The 21656-nt window shown below is 34.7% G+C and overlaps 2 protein-coding genes and 2 non-coding genes across 4 annotated transcripts; 1 reads left to right on the top strand and 3 right to left on the bottom strand.

Moving 5' to 3' along the window:
- Nucleotides 1–3841: 3841 nt before the first annotated feature.
- Nucleotides 3842–3922, bottom strand: TRNAL-AAG (transfer RNA leucine (anticodon AAG)). The gene has a single exon. It is a non-coding gene; the product is annotated as a tRNA-Leu (tRNA).
- A 1036-nt stretch (nucleotides 3923–4958) lies between these two features.
- Nucleotides 4959–8871, bottom strand: LOC105956172 (protein HOTHEAD). Its single transcript, XM_012980009.2, has 5 exons — nucleotides 8665–8871; nucleotides 7895–8542; nucleotides 6586–6977; nucleotides 5267–5832; nucleotides 4959–5141 (listed from the first exon to the last, which is right to left on the bottom strand). Exons 1-5 carry the CDS (start codon nucleotides 8756–8758, stop codon nucleotides 5081–5083), a joined length of 1761 nt encoding a protein of 586 aa, XP_012835463.2. The 5' UTR covers nucleotides 8759–8871; the 3' UTR covers nucleotides 4959–5080.
- Nucleotides 8872–9781: 910 nt separating this feature from the next.
- TRNAD-GUC (transfer RNA aspartic acid (anticodon GUC)) lies at nucleotides 9782–9853 on the top strand. Its single transcript has one exon. It is a non-coding gene; the product is annotated as a tRNA-Asp (tRNA).
- A 368-nt stretch (nucleotides 9854–10221) lies between these two features.
- Nucleotides 10222–19221, bottom strand: NRPD1A (nuclear RNA polymerase D1A). Its single transcript, XM_088818282.1, has 20 exons — nucleotides 18778–19221; nucleotides 18554–18614; nucleotides 17641–17748; nucleotides 17403–17526; nucleotides 17195–17316; nucleotides 16493–16546; nucleotides 16205–16420; nucleotides 15634–15771; nucleotides 15419–15514; nucleotides 13396–15291; nucleotides 12973–13142; nucleotides 12802–12868; nucleotides 12607–12725; nucleotides 12375–12520; nucleotides 11955–12214; nucleotides 11702–11875; nucleotides 11470–11607; nucleotides 11140–11363; nucleotides 10932–11043; nucleotides 10222–10757 (listed from the first exon to the last, which is right to left on the bottom strand). Exons 3-20 carry the CDS (start codon nucleotides 17740–17742, stop codon nucleotides 10572–10574), a joined length of 4344 nt encoding a protein of 1447 aa, XP_088674408.1. The 5' UTR covers nucleotides 17743–17748; nucleotides 18554–18614; nucleotides 18778–19221; the 3' UTR covers nucleotides 10222–10571.
- Nucleotides 19222–21656: the final 2435 nt, after the last annotated feature.

The following is a 21656-nucleotide window of genomic DNA, read 5'->3' as shown; positions in this document are numbered from 1 at the left end:
GTATGTGTATGTGTGTGTGTGTGAATCAACAATAAAAATCCACTCTATGTAACATCCACTAGTGTAGCATAAAAATATTCAATAAATAAATAAACATAATTATGCCCTCAAAATTCTTTCCAAATTAGATGATTGTGCAGAAAGTTCACAACTAGGAAAAATCATTCATCGTTCATGTGGTTATAACATATTCATCGTTTTAATTTTGGGAGTAGGTTGGCATATGTATTTATTTTTCATTGAAAAGTTAGAAACTCGGACCCGTCAATTTAATTTTGGCCTGAATTTAGTGGTGATTCAACCCTGTCAAATCCACTAATTATAACTTATAAGGCATTAAATAGGAAATATAAGTATTGTATACCATGTTGAAACTGAATTTAATCGTTCATCTTGAATTATTTTAATAAATAAGTAATTTAAAGGGATAATATGTTAGAGGTCATTAGTTGGAAACATAAATAGATGTGTAATACAATCTTAATATTTTTTTATGAACTAAATCCTTTTTAAAAAAATAAATATGAGCCACATCCTTAATATTTCTTTTATCCATAATTTACTCTTAACCTAAATTCATAAATTCTAAAGTCACATTTCTTTTAATTTTTTTTTTGTTTTTTCTTCTCTCACAATCTCTTTCTCTCTCTGATTTATTTTTCTTTTTTCTTCTCTCTCGCAATCTCGCTCTCTCTCTGTCTCTCTCTCTCTCTCTCGCAATCTTTATCTCTTTATTTTCCAATATCGCTATCTTTCTCTGGCGGTGGAGACGACGGCAATAAGCGGATGGTTGTAGAGGCAAGGAGACGGCGGCTATGGTGGTGTAAGGTCAAATCTATGGTGGAAGGCGCGACGATGGTGTTGGGCATGGATGATGGTGTGATGGCGGCGCTCGGTGATGGTGGTGGTGGTGGATGGTGGTGGTGGAGGAGCGGATTTAGGGTTTGGTGGGGAAAATTTAAAGAAAAAATCGATTTGGATGTCTATGGGTGTCTATGGGTCTGGCGGCTAGGGTTTGTAGGAGGAGTTAGGGTTTCAAGATGTCTATGGGTGACTATGGGTTTCTGTAGATGTCTACGACTGAAAAAATTAAAAGAATCATAGTTTTCAATTTATGTATGAAAAAAGGGGTAGAAAATAGATTTTTCAAATAATGAAAAAATACGGAAAAAAAAACGTGTTTCACGTAAAAATAAAAAAAAATGCTAGACGCAAACTTAAAAATGTTAAATAATACCATAGTTCATCATAGTATATTTACAATTTGGTGTAGTTTCGAATTTGTGAGTGGAGGGGCATTTTTGGAATAAAATTAATAAAGGATGTAAAGCAAATTTTAGTTAGACTTGTCATTTAGTTCTAATAAAGTTTAAAAAATTACTTTTGAGATTTAAAAAATTAAAATATTTAGACTTGTAGCTAATCAAATGAGATTTAATATATTTTCTGTTCTTGGCATATTTTATTTTATTAATATCTTATTTACCTTTTTAATACAATTTGCGCTAAACTTTTTTTTTTTTGCTGATAATCACTTTTGATGTGTCTGTAATACCAATTATTGTTTTTACTTTTCTTAAAATGTTACGTTATGCTGACATAAGAAAAACACCCTTGAACAACTTCGTTTAAAATAAATTGCTAGAGTTGTTTTTTCCATGAAGTTAGCAAACATTCCCCACTAATAGAAACATGTATCATAAACTTAAATCAAAATCACCAACTTCTGTTCTTTTTTAAACTTCTGGAAATACCACCTGATTAGCTTTGATGATTGATATTTGTTTTAATATATTGTGCATATAAATGGTATCTTTTTTCATAAGCACAAACTAGAATTTCTTGATTTGCAGTTTGAGCAGTGGTTGTATCTGTGAGAGAGCCCAATTAGTGTAAAACACTGGGTGATTTTGAACCGTAAATTTATATAAATAACTACCCACGAAGCACATATACGTACGAGTGTATATTATTATGTGTTAATCAATGATTCAAAACCACCCGATACATTTCATTGGATATAGCATTTACAAAACCGTATGGTTGAACTCTTGCCATTTTGATTTTTTTTTTCTTCAGCTCTACATTGAGTCCAACTAACTAACCCAAAAAAACAAAAATATTATTTATTTTTGGATTAGTATGTAATAGAGCTAAAGTTAGGGATGGGATTGGTATGGAATTTCTGAATTCCGCCAATTTCGATTCGAAAATATCTGAATTTGGAATCGTATTTTTCATTCTGATATATGTCCGAAGTTTCGATTTCCAATTCTTTTGAATTTATTTGGAAAGGAACTGAAATGGTATATGAAATTACCAAAAATTATGATTTTCGCTCCGACTTTAGATCCAAATATTTCTATGGTTTTTCGAAATATATAATATAATTTTAGGGTAAATTACAACCAACCCCCTGAGGTACGGTTAATTTACGGAAAAAAAACCCTTTGTTTGGATAATTACATCTACCCCCTCAACTATACTTACACTTCCACCATTATGGTGTCAAATTCAACATAATCATCTAGATTTTGTGGAATGTGCTCTAGTTTGTACTCGTTTTGTGTAAAAATACAGTTTCTAATGCACCACAGTTTGATATATACAAGCCAAAAAACACATATTATGATCATCTTGTTTCAAGATGTAGAGTTCGAACGGGATAAAACGGGTACAAAAGTGATAATATTCCATATAATCTCGAAGATTCCACTAAATTTGAAACCGCAAGGGTGGACGTATAAGAAGATTTATAGTTGAGGGGGTGGATGTAATTACCCAAACAAGAGGGGGGTTTTCGTAATTTGACCATACCTCAGGGGGTGGTTGTAATTTACCCTAGAATTTTATAATAGATTTTGTAATTCCATAATATAACTTCTGCTATATTTTATATGAAAACATAAATAACCGAACGGTCAAGTAAATTAAAACCTTAGAAAAGATTAATTGGTATCAGAAAAAAATCGCCTATTAGCGACGGACATTGGCAAAGTATAACTGATTCGTTGCTACAGTAAAAATTTAGCAATAGCATTAGTGACGGAAGCTGAAATCGTCCCTTAGATGGTGTTACTCCGATTTTAGCGATGAATATTTGCGACAGCAAATAAGTTTGTTTCGAAAGTGATATGTTCCAGCAACGAATATTTGCAGCAACACATTTTCAACGCACTTAGCAACATAATTAGCTACGGATGTTAGAAACGGACAAATTCAACATTAGTGATGAATGTATTCGTTGTTCATACAGTGACGGATGTTGGCGACGAATGATATTCATTTCTACCATAGCAACGACAATTAGTGATAACTTTAGCCACACCCATTAGCAACATACACGTTTCATATTAGCGGCACATTGGTCTGTGACAACCGTAGTGACGGAGTGTAGCGGCAATCGTTATCTATTGCCACGTGTAGCCACGGCATTTCATCAAGTCGTAGCTAAAATTAGCGACACAACTTGTTTCTACGAAATTGGCAACGCACAATATCTGTCACTAATCACGAGTTAGCAACGGATTTAATTGTTTAGCGATGGATGGTGCCTTAGCTAATAGGCGATTTTCTAGTAGTGAAACTTTATGTTGCATTTTTTTGTTATGAGAAAAATTTATGTTTCAATTTGTCGTTCCTACATGTGTTTTTATTTATTGCGTTTCGTCGAACTCTCTTTCGGATTTTCTTGCATTTTCGTACAAAATTTTAAAAAAATATTGTGAAAATTTTCATTATATCCGAATTTGGAACAAGAGATTAACTAATGTAATTTACGAAATTCCGTCGATATGTTCCAAAAAAATCGGAAACAATCCATTTCCGATACAAAAATCAATGTTGAGAGTGGGATTTGAACCCACGCCCTTTCGGACCAGAACCTTAATCTGGCGCCTTAGACCAACTCGGCCATCTCAACGTTGCTATCAAATTTTTATAATATTTAATCTATCATGAAAAGTTGATTGATTTTGTTTATAAATTTGATTTAACAATAAATATTTTTTTTTAGAGTGTTGTAGTGAATTGAAATTCGGTCTATATGAAATTATTCGAAAATTAAGTTAGCTTTTTAAAATATGAATTATTGATTTAACAATATGTAGGTAATTAATTTTGACACTCTCACGTAGGGTTGTGCATGGATCGGTTTTAACCACCAACCAACCCATTTTCGACCCACAATTTGTGATGGTTAATCAACCATCAACCGACCCATTTAAGTTGGGTCGATAATGTCAACCAACCCATGTATAGTTGGGTCGATAATGGTTTATAATATGCTAAAAAGTTGGTTAGTCGGTTAATATCGGCCAACCAACTTTATTCATTAATTTATTATTTATTAATTTTGATTAAAATATTTAATATTTTTAACTTCAAATTTCTATTTTATATCACATTTATTAAATTGTTCAATATTGATCAAAAACCTAAAAGCAATAAATCTAACCTAATTATCTAATTTGAACTGTTTTAATTTTAAAACATATAGTCTAAATATTTGGATGATTATTATCTGTTGTACTATTTATGTTTAATTGCAATATATATGCCCGTAATGTTTTGATTTTTTCATTTGAATATTATTGAACTAGTCGCATTTAATTTATAAAAGATATAGCGTTGTAACAGGTAATAAAATATTAAAAAAAAATTAAAAAAAATTTAGATGGATGACCCATCAACCAAACCACCAACCAATCCATTAAATTGGTTTTCAACCATCACCCAACCCAAGTAAATTGGGCCGATAACGGTTTCCAATATTTACCAAAGTTGGTTGGATGGGTTGGGTTGGTTTTATGGCTGGTTTTTAACTAAACCAACCAACGCACATCCCTACTCTCACGTATCATTTAATTATGTTTTCTTTTTAGAGCATCTTCATTGATTCGCCAAGCAATTATAAATTTATAATTAAACAAATAAATAAAAAATAAATAGATAAAGAGTTCAAAAAATTAAAAAACTCCATAGACTCAATAAAACTTTAACACAATCCGAAAATAATAATAATCTTAATTTCTATCATGAATATATAAAATGTAGAGAAATAACTTAAATAATTATTAATTTATATCATTCCATTTTTTTCACTCCTCAGTCTCTCCTTCAGCATCTTCACTCCCATATACCTGCATTGCAAGTTACAACACACAACAATTAATTAATTAATTAATTACTTCATAAACCTTACAAAAAAATAATACTTACAAGAAATAAATTAATTAATTAATTAATTAATCTGGTAATTAATTACCTTCCCAACATCATAACAGTTGCCTGTGGATTAGTCCCGGGCGAGTAAATAAAAGTCGAACCATCGATAACCCTAAGCGAATCGACCCCCGAAACCCTATAATCGGAATCCACCACCTTCCCAACTTGACATCCACCGTGGTAGTGCCAAATCGTCATCACGGTGTCCTTACAGAACTGCTCCAACGAAGTCGAGACGTTCGCATGCTTCGGGAGGAGATTCACGGGGGCGCTCGCGGTCATATTCAGCAGCATCGGCAACGAGAGGTAGCTGTACCTGAACGACGAGAACGCCCTCGACTCAATCACGGTCTCGATTACCTTGAGGCCCTCGACGCACCTTTCGAGGTCTTGCGGCTCGTTGAAGTAGTTGAATGTGACGGAGGGGTTGTCGTTGGGGTTCTTGGATTTGAGGGACAGGTGTCCGGTGGAGATTGGTCCGAGGATTTTCTCGAGGAGGAAGCCGCCTCGGAAAACGGCAGGGTCTAGGGTTTGCATGGAGTTGATTGCTTGGGAGAGTGCTTCTGGTGTTCTTTGCTTTGGTGGGACTGTTGATAGCTGCCCAATCTGCATGTATATATATAAAATAATTATTAAAAATTAAAAAATAAATTAAAAAATTTTTACTGCTCAATTTTGTTTTCCCTCCAAAACCATTTGAATTATGTAACGAATGTGGAAGTAGTGGAGGGGCTTGATTTGAACCGCGTTGTGTCGTAATTTTAATAATCAAGACTATATATGTATGTACCAACTCTCTTAACGAGGATCGGTGATTTCCACTAGCTTTCAGAAGTATATAGAGAAACTGCAATAAACTTTTGAAAAATTATATATATATATATAAGTATAAAATGGTTCGATTCCAGCCCGAAACATTTCCGAAATGATCAGCAATTTAAAAATTAGAATTAACAAAATAATTATTTGAAATTTGATTTGATGGAATTCTAAATTTTCATTTTGATCATTTCCACTCATAATATAGAATAAATAATATAATATAGATATTTAATACGAAAACACATTTTTTAGAAAATAAAATGAGATCAAAATTTAAATTCAATATAATTTAAATTTTTTCGAGTGCATAGAAAGACTAAAACGACCTTGATTGTACGTTTAATGATTTGATAACTGATAAGAGAGAGTTAGTAATACTTATAGTTGAATTAATAAGGTTAAAAAATGATGCATTTAATGCAATATTAAAAATTTTCAACAACAAATAATATGAAAAAAAAAAATTTGTTAAAAAGAGACAATTATTATACAACAGATGGAGTAATTAAAATAAAGTAATATAAAAAACGGGCGCACCTTAGGAGAGAACATTCCGAAGTCTCTATTAGCCGGACTCATGGTGAAAGGTTCTCCGCTGGCGGCTTCGACGTAGCTACCGAACTTCGTGATTCCGACGACCTGAATCAACGACACCTCCACCGGAGCCGGCGACGGCACAAAGACGGCGTTCATCGGGTTGTCCGACATGCCCTGGCCCACAAAAGGCTGGTCAAGAACCACCGAGATATTATGGGCCCTAAGGTGGTCAGATGGGCCCACACCACTCAGCATCAACAGCTGTGGGCTACCGAGGGCCCCACTTGATACGATGACGTCATTGTGACGTCCGCCTTTGTTTAGGTATGCCTTGTGCTTATTACCTGATGCGTCTCGAAATACCACCCCATGTGCTAATGGCCTCTTCTTCCCTTTTAAATTGACAAATTAATTATTATTATTATTATTATTGTTCTTAGTTTATTAGTTTAATTGTTTTGAATTAGTTTTATTTAATTAGCACAAACAAACATTTATTGAAAATCTAAATGATACAAAAACAAAGTCTTAACACTGAGGTGGTATTTGGATAAAACTTATAAGCTGTTAAAAAAAGTTTATATGATGTTTACGAACTTATAAGCTATTTCAAAGTATTTATTTTAAAAAAATTCAAAATTCAAAAAATAAGTTACTGGAGAGCAAATAAGATTTTTTATTTTTTTTTAAATGCGTTCATCCCACATTTTTGTTCTAATTTTTATAAAAAGTAAACATAGCTTATAAGATCATTAATCAAACACTTTAAAAATTAATTCTAAAAATAAGATACAACAATTTATCAGTTATTTGAAATAAGCTTGTAATAAATACATTAATTGCGACAACTAGTCACATTTTTTTTAACTAAATGACCATAATTTGATCCAAATTTTACTTGGGGATAGGGGTATAATAGGTATTACAAAAATATTTAAAAAACATAAACATTCATGATTTTAAATAAAATAATAATAGTAATAATAATAAATTAAAAAATAATTAATGAGAAGATTTAAAGATAAGAATCTATAGGTATTTAAACAATTACAATAAATTTCTCTCTATATATACATCACATTTTAATTTACTCCAAATTTTGTTCTAATGTTCTTTTTTTTTTTTTAATTGTTTTAATATTTAATTAATAGGCTCAAAACTTAAAAACAAATTGCAATATTCTTGATTAACTAATTGGTAATTTTACATTATAATTTACAGTTTATATTTTCATTAAGAAATATTTTTAATGTAATTTAAAATGAATTAACATATTTTATAAAGAACGAAAAAAAATAAAAAATTGTACCTTTTGTTCTGAACAAGATTCTGTGAACAGATGCATGCAACATAACAGTAAGCCTCTTGGGGTTCGCAAACCTCAAAAGATCCGCCGCCGTGTGCCGCCGCCCCTCGCCGTCGAAGATGGTGCCGCCGACTTTAGTCCCGGGCAAGTGATCGTACGTGAACCCATTGTCCGGTTCCACGCCGGCCTCCAGCAGCCCATCCCTCACCGCCGTCTGCCACCGCTTGACCGGCGGCTCGAACGCCACCACCTTCTCCACCCACCTGTACGACTCGTTCACCAGCCGCGCGTCCCAGCCCGCGGCGGCGGCGTAGCGGGACTCGGCGCGTGAGTAGAATCCCGCGTTGAGGCAGCTGCCGCCGCCGAGGACGCGGGCGCGTGCGTTGATCACGCCGTCCTCGGAGACGAAGCGCTGGGAAGGGGAGGCGGCGGAGACGTCGGCGAGGGCTCTGCCGAAGGCGGCGAGATCGGTGATGTTGGGGTTGCCGTACGGAGATCCGCCGCGCTCGAGGAGGAGGACGGACGCCTTTTGGGAGAGGGTGGCGGCTAGCGGGCAGCCGGCGGTGCCTCCGCCGACGATGATGTAGTCGTAGTATGAGATTGGTGGTGCTGACGTGGCGTCGTGCATGAAACTATACTCCGGAGCTGCTGCTGTATAATTTAATTACAAGACAAATTTAATATGAGAGAGAGAGAGAGAGAGAGAGAGAGAGAGAGAGAGAGAGAGAGAGAGAGAGAGAGAGAGAGAGAGAGAGAGAGAGAGAGAGAGAGACCAGTTTTATGAGATGAAGAGAAGCCATGAAAGAACAGAACTGAAGCAAAAGCAACACAGAGAGCCAATTTCATGAACCCTAAATCCATTTTCATGCAGAATGGCTATATGTATATCTATATATCTATATCTATATATATTTATATTTATATTTATATATAATTATATATAATATATTTCCTGTGGAGAAAAATATATATATGAATGAATAGTTGAAGGCTAGACGAAGTATAAAAAGATGAAAAAGCAAAGGGGAGGAATTAATTGGGAAGAAGAAACAAGACTATGTAACAAATAGTAATTAATGATTATATTTATTTATTTATATTAATGATTTGGTTGGGTAGTTCACTATCTCATTTATTTTGCCCTCATCCCAACTTTTAACCTAGCTATCAGTTGGTGTTTGAATTTTTGGTTTTTTTTAAATCGCAATTTTCTGATAAAATTTGTTTATAATTAAGTGAAAGTAATTTATTTTATTCGCATTTTAATTTATTATTACATTATAGTATTTCACAAAAATAATTAAGTTAAAAATTAACGTTTATTTAGCTAGCCCTAAAACTTCTAAATTGAATGTTTAAAATTGTCTTTAAATAATATTTGCAAATGAAATGCTCCTAACTTTTAGAAATAAACAATTATATATCGAAATGTTCTTCCCTCCGTTGACAAAAACTTTCTAAACATTACCTAGTTATTACATCACATTTGAATTTATATACATACAAAAACTTTAGTATTTTTTTATTATAAATTCAACCATCGGTTCGATTAGTTTAGTTAACAATCTTTTTTTTTTTAAATGATAATAAATACTTCAGTATTTCAACTACTATTGTTTATTAAAGAGGGAAGAATTTACTGGAATTTCAACTACTATTGTTTATTAATGCATGCTGAGCTCAATTCCTGACTTTTGAATAAAATTGTGGAGAAAAAAAAATTAGTTATTACATTTTGTGTGTGTAAATATTTTGAGTCTGTTTGATTATGATTTAAGTTTTCTCAGTTGTAGGTTACAATATTTGCTCATAAGTAACATATATTCTTTATTCAAGTGTTCTTATGTGATCATTAACTTTCTACGGTCTTCATTACCATTTAACCAGCAAGTCGTTGTAGTATAGTGGTAAGTATTCCCGCCTGTCACGCGGGTGACCCGGGTTCGATCCCCGGCAACGGCGTTATTTTTAAGTATTTATATACCTTCTTGTGATTATCCGTCATTTAGTTCAAATCCTTTTTAAAATTACTAGTTCATTTTCTTAGTGTGCATGTCTGAAATAGAATCGCCATAATAAGTCGCAGTTTCTTTTTTAATCGAGAATCGTAGTCTTGTTATCTGCATCATCTTCTTGTAAGTTCCTTAAGTTAGACTTATATTGTCAATATTATTACATATTTTACGATAGAAGTAACTAAAAAGTTTGATCCAGGCACTCTGGTCTCTGTATAAACGTGCACAGAACCGCTGAAAATGTAAGGAACCGGCGGCAGTAGTTTCATAAACAATTGGTATAAACAATTTAATTGACAATGAAAATTATGGGACTGAAAGAGGGGAAATAATTTATAAGACTAGAACTTGTTGGAATGACATGGGTTGTGTTATGGGTTACACTAATACAAAATACAAATTAGCAGAAAAATAAGAATTACAACATGAAAATGGATAGCCCTTGAAAGCTTTCCCGTTGCGACTTCAACTAAATCTTCTTGGCCCAAATCGGGCGAAGAACCTTTAGTAGAAATAGCAAAAAGAAGCTTCGGCTATCCAAATTACAACTTTATTTTTTTTCTAGAAGTTACAACAACGAAAGAAAAGAAAATCTGCAGAATAATAATAATTTGATATGTAGTCTGTAGAGTATTTTTCTGCACAGCCAAAATTATTCGTAAAAATCAATCCAGTTCGATTACTTGATTCCGGACCACATTTTCCTTTCTAGACCGGTAACCTTTTGCTTTCTCGGGGGCGATTATTTCCAGAGCGTGACGAATACATTTGTTGTACGAGAAGTCCTCTTCTGTTCCATCTGTTCTTACCAGAAAAAAACATGTTTCTTTGTGTTCAGGGTGACGCCCAACCTGCAATACGTAGTAAAAAAACATGCAAAAGAATTACAATAAAATATGGGATCATTCTCATCGGTAACAAAATACCAATCAATCGAAAAAGAAAAAAGAAAAAAAGAAAAAAAGTGAAGCTCCGGAAAACAGTATAGATATGTCGGTCGTGTATTTCATGAAAAGTTAAGGTACCTTTATCTCAGAGACACCAGATCCAATCTTGTCTTTCCATTGGGGATGAAACTGTAGAGCCCGAATTGCAGTCGACCTATCTTCCCCAGTTAGCTGGCTGTTCATCGGATACCTACACCATTATAGAAACATATGTATTATAAGTGTGTTATTCAACTACTCCGAAAGTGCAAGTTGTGTAAAAGGAAGGAGAAAAAGGTTTACGTACTGTTTTAGCATACGCTTCAATCTCTGTGAAATTTTCTGTATTCCAACCATAGAGAAATTCTGGGAGACCATTCTTCTAAGCAAAGTCTTACACCCCTTTGTGTTGAAATGATACGAAGAAATAGAGATCCCAGAGACTTGCTTCGGCATAGCATTTGGTTTAGCACGCTCGGCATGTGTGCTCAACAAAGAATAAACATCTGCATTCTTAGCAGGAATATGTCCCTAACACATGACAAAACATAGGAAAAGAAAATACGAGATTTACTATATATTGCTGGTTAGAATGTATAATTATATATGTGTTCAGAGGATTAGGAACTATTTATACCTTGCCATTATACACAATATCAAATCGACAACCAGTTCCAATTGGAGGAGTTTGTCCCCATGCAAGAGCCTCGAGACTTCCTTGAAGACCATCCATTTGTCCCATCTTGGCCGCTTTTAGGAAGCAATCGCTGGGGTTCTGTAACATAGTTCGAGTTTGACAAGAAAACATAAGCAATGCATTATTCAGAACAGTAAAGCTTACTAAATACAAATTTGAATGTGTTACAAACCGAAAGGCAGCCTTGATTGAAGGGCGAATGAACATTAGCTTCCTTTCTTTGTAGCGCCAGCCCTTTTGCATTTAACGGCACAAATTCCCCTGTAGCCGAGAGGCAATTGGCGGTGAGAATTAAATGTTCTGGAAGGATGGGCTTTCCAGTTCCACTGATGGCAGAATGCAAACTCTGCATGCAATATTCGTTTTTTCTCAACAATCAGCAGCCAATAAATATGCAATTAAATAATAAATAAAAGATGACTCACAGTGACAAAACATTGCCATGCGGCATCGACTCCATACGCTTCGCTAATATCAAGAATATCATCTGGGTGACTCTGCTTCCAGTCAATTATATTTCTTATTGGAAGACACTTGTCTTTTAGGATGCTCCAGAATTTGGTCCTCTCACAGTATTCCGACATGACAACCCGTAAAAAGGGTTTACCAGGAGGGCTTCTCGAAAATTTTGGATGTTTTGGGTCGTCTTTCCATAAGATATCAACCTTCTTAAATTCCCGAAATCCTATAGGTAATATATCTTGTTGTCAGTTCATTTCCATCATTTCTAATTCATGAGAGGTTACATAGGTAGGATATTGCGTATGCACCAACTCCGTTTATGTCATTCAAACATAAAAAAGGTACTATATATGTCAGACGAAGCGATATCCTTTGTTAGTTACCTTTTATCACAGTCTGAAGAATGACTGGCATCACCATGTCACGAAGAATATCCAGGTCCGAGAATTCTCTAAAGGTTTCAATTAATGAAACCGAGATGCAAATTATGGAGTCGGATTGATTGCAAATGTCAGCCTCAGAACAAAGCCTACCAATCAGAGAAGCAACAATCATGTTCTCCGTCGTTTTGTCATGTTAAAATTTCTAGTAATCCTCTGAAGAAAAGAGTCTTACCTGCTTGTTATCTGCAACTTGGGAAGATTTATTTTCAAGTTTACTCCACTGAATTTACTATTCGTATAAAGTGCATTAATAACAGACCGGATTTGCAGCTGTCTCTTCCTCGCAACTTCCTGAAAGGTGAAAAATTAGTCCTAGATTAATATACACAGGTACTGAGAAAAGCATAAATATATCTTAATGTATTACCTTGTTTATATGAAAATGACAAACCCAGGGACTAATGCTATTGCTGCTGTTTGTCTGACTGGAGTAGCTGATGTTGGCAAAGGGGTATATTTAGACATGGCACATAGAAATATTTCAAATCAACACTAATGCTAACAGGAAAATCAATTAATAGATGACCGAAAGCTTTACCATATCCTTGTTTCCGAAACTACATCTGAGAAAACTATGCATTCCAAATGACTTTTGACTTCTTTAGCTCCATACTCCAAACCATCTGTCCATCTTCCAAGTGCTCTGGACAAAAATAGGGATGCACTTTTATAGCCAGTGTTCTTTTTCACTCCGCATTCCAAGATTTTCTGCATGGTCAAATTGTAAGAGAAATTCTGTGCTTAGACCATGTAACGTTACAAGTTTTATAAGCACTTTATGGTGATTCAGCACAAAATCAAAAGACCAGGCCGCACAAAGCTGAGCAACAACGCTGAGGGCCACCCACAACATGCAAGCAAGCACTAACAGGGTGTGTGTGTGTGTGTGTGTGTGTGTGTGTGTCTATATATATATATATATATATATATAGAGAGAGAGAGAGAGAGAGAGAGAGAGTACCTTCATAGCTAGCAAAGGGGATGGTTCCAGTGCACTAACTGGCTGATCCAAAGCACTGTATGCAGCTTCTGAAATAGCACAAGCAGCCAACGCACCAACAGGATGTCCACCCACAGCAGCATCACTATCAGCTGCAGACATTTCTTTGGTGCAGTAATTAAACTGCACGACTTGGTTTCCATAAGAACTTCTAACTGTTCCATCGTAACCAATTATTATATCTCGCATGAAATACATTATTCTTCTAGTTATAGTCCCAGAGACATCTGCATGGCCACTGAAAGAACTATCTCGTGCGGTCAACGAAAGTACAAAATTTTCCAGAGGATTTAGACCTGCAAGGAAGGAGCTAGATACCAAGGCACACGGTATGTAGGATTCCGATACTTCTGGATAACCATTGAAATTGTGGACACCTGAATTACCCTTCTGATAGTTCCACGAAGCACAAGTAAGGTCACGGGGAATCGAAAAGGAAACTGGAGCTAGCGTGTGCTGCAAACCCAGACACAAGCTTTGCTGGAATAGTTTTGCCAAATTCCCTTTGCTCCCAGCCTTCAGCATAGCTATGAACGAATTGTTCTTGCTGGGGTATTTGTAAGCAAGATTTTGTATATCCCGGACAACTGACTTGGAGACAGAAACTGAAGCTTGAAAAATTTCGGCTTTAGTTTGTTGACCAATTAGCATCTGCTCTGTCAGAAGATTTTCCATGCCTACCTCTTCAGGGCATTCAACAAGGAAATCTTGGTTCCAATCCACCATAAGTGAACTGATATCTGATAACATCTTTGCTTCTTGAAGACCGTAAAATATCTCGTCGAGGAGATTCTTCCTCGAATGTTGATCAGAAGACAGGTAAAGATCTGCTAATGACACACTCAATCCCCTTCTTGCGATCCACTCACAAAGAACTTCCTGTGCAGCATCAAAAAAACCAAGAGCTCTGTCGGGGAAATCTCTGACAAGGCATTGATAGAGGTTTTCACTGGTATCATTCAGCCAAGACGATCCAGAAGAAGACAATACCTCACCATTCATAACATGTGCAGAATTAGATGCATAGGAAAACTCAGGTGGCAAAAGATGGCCAAACACTTGCTTTCCAGTCCAAAAATTAGTCCGCGAAGCAGAGTCGATAAGAGCAGGCAATATCGGCATACAAGAAGAAGAAAACATTTGCAGCTGCTGAATCTCGGTCTTATTCAGGATCACACCATCTTCCAAGATAAGATGTGCAGCAGTTAGACTATCCTGGGCTAGGGACAACAGGTTCCGACCGCTCTGCCCATTGACCAACTGCTTATCCAAAGAGACAAGCTCTTGAAGCTCAACTCTGGAGTTGACAGACTGTGGGACATAACCATGAAGACAATCTCCGTCAAAGTCCCCTCTGAATGGGGAACAGATGAGTGGATTGATTGAGACAACAGATGTTGTTGGGAGAATCTTCACGGACAAAGCAATCAAGGAGTGCTGATGGATAGATGGAGGCCTATTAACCAAAACAATATCTCCGTCGATGAGGGGCCTGCGTAAAGAATCTCCCGTCCGCAACATGTCCTTGGACCATATAGTAATCCTCTCACCATTCCTAAGAATTGAGAAGTTTCCCTTATGACAAAGCATAAAGTCACAGCATACTTCTAGCTTATCCCAATTCCACAAGTTTATATGGTCTGCGATTAACATATTCTCTGCAACATGAGAGGGCAAGCCAATCTCATCTACTCTAATTCTAGGATCGCCAACAACGACCATGCGGAAACAATTATCTGTCCGCTTTGCAAGTACCAGTTCCTTGATATTTTTTAAGGCTGAGGAACTGGAAGCGGAATCATTCAATGACTGCCTCTCGTATTCTTTCTGCATTGAGGACACCTTTTCAGAGCGTATCTGCAGCACGAAAGAATTTCAGCAATAACTTCTCTCAGAAAAGAAAAAAAAAACATTCATAAATTTGAATGAATGTGTGTGTATGTTTGAGCGTAAGAGAGAGAGAAGGCTGGATTATTGCTCTTGCCTTGGAAAGTTTATATCTGTCAAGAACACGAGCAGTCAGCTCATTTGGGGAACCTCTAAAATCCACCAACTTTCTATACATCCTTGTTAACTCATCCTACCAAGTGAAAACAGCATGTAACAGTGTAATCAGTAAAAATATTAAGATTCCAAACAATAATGCAACTCAAATATTAAGCAGTCAAAAAAAGAGCACAGAAATTTAGAATCACTTACAATAGTTATTCGCTGACCAAATTCTCGCACCCGATGGCTATTTGGAGTCACAAGCAAAGAGTTGAGAAAGATTGAGTTTTTCCGTTTGAGAAGTCCTTGCAAAGTCGTGGGGCATACATCTTTCAAAATGTTATAGACCTAAGCAATAAATGACAGCATAAACTGCATCACGTGGCTGGGGGATACACGAATATGGAATTATATAGACGCAAACAGGAAGTTGTTGATCGCGAACACATGTAGGGTTGCAATTTTACTTTAGACAAAAGCAAAACATAAGGTCTAGTCAACAATCTTGTTTAAGCAAAAGCTATAGAAGAAGACGTTTCATAAGATAACTGTACTTGTGTCAATCAGGCACACTGTGTATGTATTTCAAGTCCATTCAAGATTACATGGTATGAAAGGGAAATTGGCTGGGAGATGGGAGAAAAACCCTTTACAAGCAAGACAAAAATGGTAATAGATCTAAAAACACAAGTCATATGTGGACCTAAGATTGAAAGAAATAAGAAGCAGGAAAAAATCAGCATATATCAACCCAAGAAAAAAGGTTTATGGGTAATGTTACTTGAGCAGGCAATAGAACCCTTCTGTTTGGTGGTAAGACAGCATGTTCGACGGCTGAATCTTTAGGTATTACATCCCAATAATCATAAGCCAGATTTCCACTGGAGCACTTATTCACCAATATTTCTTTCACTTCCGCAATTATTGCACTCTTTGCAAACACGTCTTTTGAGGATACTCTAAATGTCATCTTTGGATACCCATCTTTGGATTTTCCCTGTTATTTGTATGTAAACAGGTTGGTAATGGTCATGTACAAAAGTGCATAAGAGCAACCAAATGAACTCACACTACAATATCTGCAATTCCTCGACTGATTATGAGCTGATGAAGAATCGGCATTCTGAGACATGCAAAAACGACAAGAAGACGAGCATTAGCATTTTGAATAGAAATTGGACGCATTCACTTTGATAGTTTTACGAATATATGTTTCTAGAGTCTTTCAATAACATAAAAATAGTTTTATTCAAAACAAAAACTAAAGATTAGAACACTGATAAAAGAAGGTTGTAATTTGAGACGCAGCATAAGGCATTAACTGAATGCATACACAAGGCATTAATTAATGATGCCGCAATAACTCATTTATGTCAATGACGACTTTCAAGATTAAAATTTGCCTATTCTCACATTAGTTCCACTGTTTATCAAAAACAAAATGGACGTAAAATGTTTCATACCACTTCAAGAATAAGGATTATTGATAACAACATGTTATAGAAAGTCCTTAGTTGGTTATGCTTTTGTCTTAAACTCCATTAAGTTCAATATCACCTAATTTAATTGAACAATTTTGACCTTATTGCCATGCCTACATAACCATGATGATGATAGGTATAGCCATGCCAATTCAGTGTAAATATGAAAATAAGTTAATAAACCTTTGCAGTTATTTGTGTGCAAAAATACCAAATTACACTGAGAAACAATAAATTTCCTCATACCAACAACCTCACTTTTTAGCAAATCAGAGTGTAGTGTTCCTCACCTTGGTTTTACTATGCCGAAAAGTTTTACATCCCGGGCAGATTTTATTAAGAATTTGTGAAACTTCGGACATGTAATAAGGATTTAGAATCGTAAAGGGGAATTTGATCAAACCAAAATGCCCTGCAAGACGCAACAAAAGAAATCAGACTTCAAATAAATAAGTTACAGGGACAGAAAGACAGAGACCACTAACTCCCCAAATTTACCTTCACAATCCCTTGAATTTTTGGCACCGCATGTCGCGCATTCTGTAGCATATTGAGTAGGAAGCCCCAGTGCCGCATCAGACACTTCATTCACTGTTCCAACGACAATTGCAGACATCTTTTCCTGGAAGAAGTGCAATTGGTATAATCATAAAGAGATTTTCTACATACAACTTAGATTATCAAATAATAATTACAACATGAGCGAACATAATCTATAGAGTTTATGAAGACTTACGGCATCTTCATCGGATAAGATTCTGAGATGAATTCCCTTCAGGCGACCAAATGTAATTTGCTGAACTACAGTCAAGTCATTATCCATTGAAGCTTGTTGCATTTTTTTCTGGAAGGAATAACCACATTGATCAATTTATCTGGAAAATCAATTTGATCAAGTACATAAGCCAATAAATATTTACCCTTTTCAGAAAATCACGCTCTTTAACGAAAATGGATGATTGAGTATAATGGAAATTTCGACATTCCCGAGGATCTAGAAAACAGTAACCTAATCACAGACTCATACACTAGGCCTAGTCAGAGACACCTCATAGTCATTTAAACCAATCACAAGCTCATAGACACACAAAAAAAAAGAGCTAACCAAATAAATAAACATTTCCAATATTATTTGCATTCACTGTTTTTCGTTGTCCCGAACAACGGCATTGTTTCGGCATTTAATGTACCGAACGGATAATTTTCTGAATTAATTTTCTGAAATAATTCGCACCACTTTTATAGCTCATTTAATTCGACTCTTATCCACTTATTACTAGCATCCCGTTCTCACGTCGTGCATAAATAAATTCGAAAAAATCTATCCGAAAAATACGAAAAAATACGTAGTCATGGTTAGTCAATCAGCAAATGGCAACTAATCAATAGAAACCTACAGCTATGCAACAGCCAATGCTGATGAAAATTCAAAACAATTCCTCCAGTATTCGAGTCAACCCCAACTAAATAGGATTGCACAGTAAATCAAACACAAATCACAGAATTTCGACATGAAGTTACCACATTGCAAAAATTCAACACAGATTTTCAAATGCATGCAAAAATCCACCACACACCGAACGAAGATTGTGCTACAATTATCTCCACTAAAACAATTTTTTTACAGGGAGAAGAAACACGCACATTACCTTCAAACACGCACAATCAGCTCCAGAGAAAAATCCCCAGCCAGCAGCATCACCAAAATCACTGCCAATCAAAAATATCACCCAACGATCATGATTTCCGTTCACATCCGCATTCATAATCAAACGCAATTTTTCTCATCTCGTTAATGAAAAACATCAATAAACAACCACACAACATCAAAAAATCAAACAAAAAAAATTACAGAAACTAATTCTCCAATAACCTTTCTCCTTCAATTCGCCGTCCGTTTGCGCTTTACCTCCGTTTTCCCTCTCCCGCCCTCTCCGTATGAATTCCTGCAACTTTTTTTCACTCGTGTGTGTGCGCGAGTGTGTGTGAGAGAGAGGGGGAGAGAGAGAGAGAGAGAGAGGGTGGTTGCTTTGTTTGATTAATGGAGAAGCAGGGTCCCTTTTTCTTTGCTGTTGCAATTTGCAGAGTGTTTTGAAGACAAAATAATCAATGGGGGTTTAAGGATGGCAAAGCTGTAAATAGTTAGTAAAATTGGGGGCAGAAAACGAGGGCGAAAACTCGGTACACGAGGGGGCGTTTGGGGTGTGTAATTACGCTACTGCCCTCAACCTTTTTGCCCTTCTAGTATAAAGTGAGCTTTTTCCTAAAAGCGGATCTTTTTTTCCTGAATTTCCAATTTACATGGGTCCATTTGGGTGTCTCAAAATCATTAATAAATATTACTCTATATATTGATTTAAAAAAGTCAATAAATATGTATTGGTTAAATCAAAAAACTATTTTAAAAAATTACAAAATATTCTCATCATTATTAATTGGTTCTCAACTAATAGGGGTGAAGAGCCGAATTGGGAAAAGTGCAATTAATGTATTTTTAGAATTTTAAAGTGACAAATAATTTTGGACAAAATAGTTATTCTAAAAAGATGCATATTTTGGAACGACGTCTTTTTTTCTGGTCGAATATTGAACATTCTAATTTGAATATATATATTTGTGTAAATTTTGATTTTATGCAATGGATTGTTTCATGAAATGTACTTCAATTACGATTTTGGTATTTATTTGTATACTAAGGTCTCGTTTGGTTGGAAAGATTAGTCATGATTAATTAAATAATTGAACTTTATTTGATGTTTGGTTTCTCCAATAATCGACTTATCTTGTATTCTAGACATTTTTTTTATTGGATCATCGAACATCCAATAACATCATCGGATTTCATTAAATTATTTAATAATATATTGACTAATCTTATCTTGACAATCGAGGACTAAACAAATATGTAATTCATGTTTTAAAATAAACAGTAGTTTCCAAACCACACGAAAAGTATTTGACCTAAAAAATGTTGACATGAGTTATCGAATTCGAGTCGTTAGATATTGCGTTCTTTTTAATACATCAATTAGGCCACCATTGCAAGCAATCAATAGTGAGTTATCATAATATTAATTATGTATAATGAATAATTAAATTTTACTCAATACACCTATGTAGTTTATTACAATGGCTTCATTACACACAACACAACAAATAATAAAGAAATGGGTAAATTACAACCACCATTGAGGTATGGTTAAATTACGAAAATCCCCTCATGTTTGGGTAATTACAACCATCATATCAACTATAAATTTTCTTACACGTCAATCCTTGCGGTTTCAAATTTAGTGGAATCTTCGAGATTATATGGAATATTATCACTTTAGTGCCCATTTTATCCCATTCGAACTCCACATATTGTAGCAAGATGATCATAATATGTGTTTTTTGGCTTGCATATATCAGATTGTGGTGCATCAAAAACTGTATTTTCACACAAAACGAATACAAACTAGAGCACATTCCACGAGGTCTAGATCATTATGTTGAATTTGACACCACAATAGTGGATGTGTAAGAAAAAATCATAGTTGAGGGGATAGATGTAATTATCCAAACAAGAGGGATTTTTTTGTAAATTGACAATACCTCAGGGGTGATTGTAATTTACCCTAAATAAATAAATAAATTGGAATTGTGTAATTATCACTAACTTGGGTGTGTGTAAATGCATATATAATGTATACTAGTTCTTCACCCGTGCGTTGCACGGATGTCAGTTTTAAAATGAGAAAAATAATAATATGTAAACGACTATCTCTTTATAACAATAGCAATTCAAGTAAACAAAATGGAAGAAAATAAAAAAAAAACCATAAACTTTATCTCTTATTTCAGAATTTTAACATATGAGATTAAATTAAATATTCTAAAGAAGAAAACGTGAAGCGCGCAAACACGATATGAAGATTAAGTGAAATCATATAAAATATATGGTATAACTCTAGTTCGAGGAATGCAACCTACTACACAATGTCAATATTTTGCAAAATAACTAAATTAACAACAAACATGGTAGGAGAGAAGTAACAAAATAGATATTCAAATAACCTGTAAGTTTATAACTAATGACGTTTAATTAGTGATGCAAATTGCTCAAACAACAATACAACTTATAAATATTGCAAAGGAGATAAGATGTATACGTCCTTATTGATACCAATGCTGATATCAATACCGATACCAATATGGATACCAATACTGATACCAATATTGATATTAATATTGATACTAATACTTAAACTAATTAATATCAATACTAATACTGATACTAATCAATATCGATACACATACACATACTAATACTAATACTAATAATAATACTAATACCAATACCAATACTGATACCAATACCAATACTAATACTAATACTAATATTAATACTAATACTAATACTAATATTAATCCTAATACTATTGCTATAACACTAATACTAATACTAACACTAATACTAATACTTATACTAATACTAATACTAATACTAATACTAATACTAATACTAATACTAATACTAATACTAATACTAATACTAATACTAATATTAACACTAATACTAATACTAATACGAATATCAATACTAATGCGAATACTAATACTAATACTAATACTAATATTAATACTGATACTAATATTAATACTAATACTAATACTAATACAAATACTAATACCAATACCAATACCAATACCAATACCAATACTAATACCAATACTAATACTAATACTAATACTAATACTAATACTAATACT

Source organism: Erythranthe guttata, chromosome 1, assembly GCF_056151865.1.
Source record: "Erythranthe guttata isolate IM_541 chromosome 1, IM_541, whole genome shotgun sequence".
Lineage (NCBI taxonomy): Eukaryota > Viridiplantae > Streptophyta > Magnoliopsida > Lamiales > Phrymaceae > Erythranthe > Erythranthe guttata.
Note: the sequence above shows the minus strand (reverse complement) of the source record. Positions and strands in the feature narration are given on the sequence as shown.

What these genes read in the sequence shown, in the direction of transcription:
- NRPD1A (XM_088818282.1), bottom strand. Translation starts at nt 17,742, where the DNA reads ATGCAACAAGCTTCAATGGATAATGACTTGACTGTAGTTCAGCAAATT. An exon ending in CATGGCAATGTTTTGTCACT is followed by an intron (nt 11,876 to 11,954) that starts GTGAGTCATCTT and finishes TATTGCATGCAG; the next exon opens with AGTTTGCATTCTGCCATCAG. An exon ending in TTGAAGCGTATGCTAAAACA is followed by an intron (nt 11,044 to 11,139) that starts GTACGTAAACCT and finishes ATAATGGTGTAG; the next exon opens with GTATCCGATGAACAGCCAGC.
- LOC105956172 (XM_012980009.2), bottom strand. Translation starts at nt 8,758, where the DNA reads ATGAAAATGGATTTAGGGTTCATGAAATTGGCTCTCTGTGTTGCTTTT. An exon ending in AATCTTGTTCAGAACAAAAG is followed by an intron (nt 6,978 to 7,894) that starts GTACAATTTTTT and finishes TCAATTTAAAAG; the next exon opens with GGAAGAAGAGGCCATTAGCA. An exon ending in ACTGTTATGATGTTGGGAAG is followed by an intron (nt 5,142 to 5,266) that starts GTAATTAATTAC and finishes CTTGCAATGCAG; the next exon opens with GTATATGGGAGTGAAGATGC.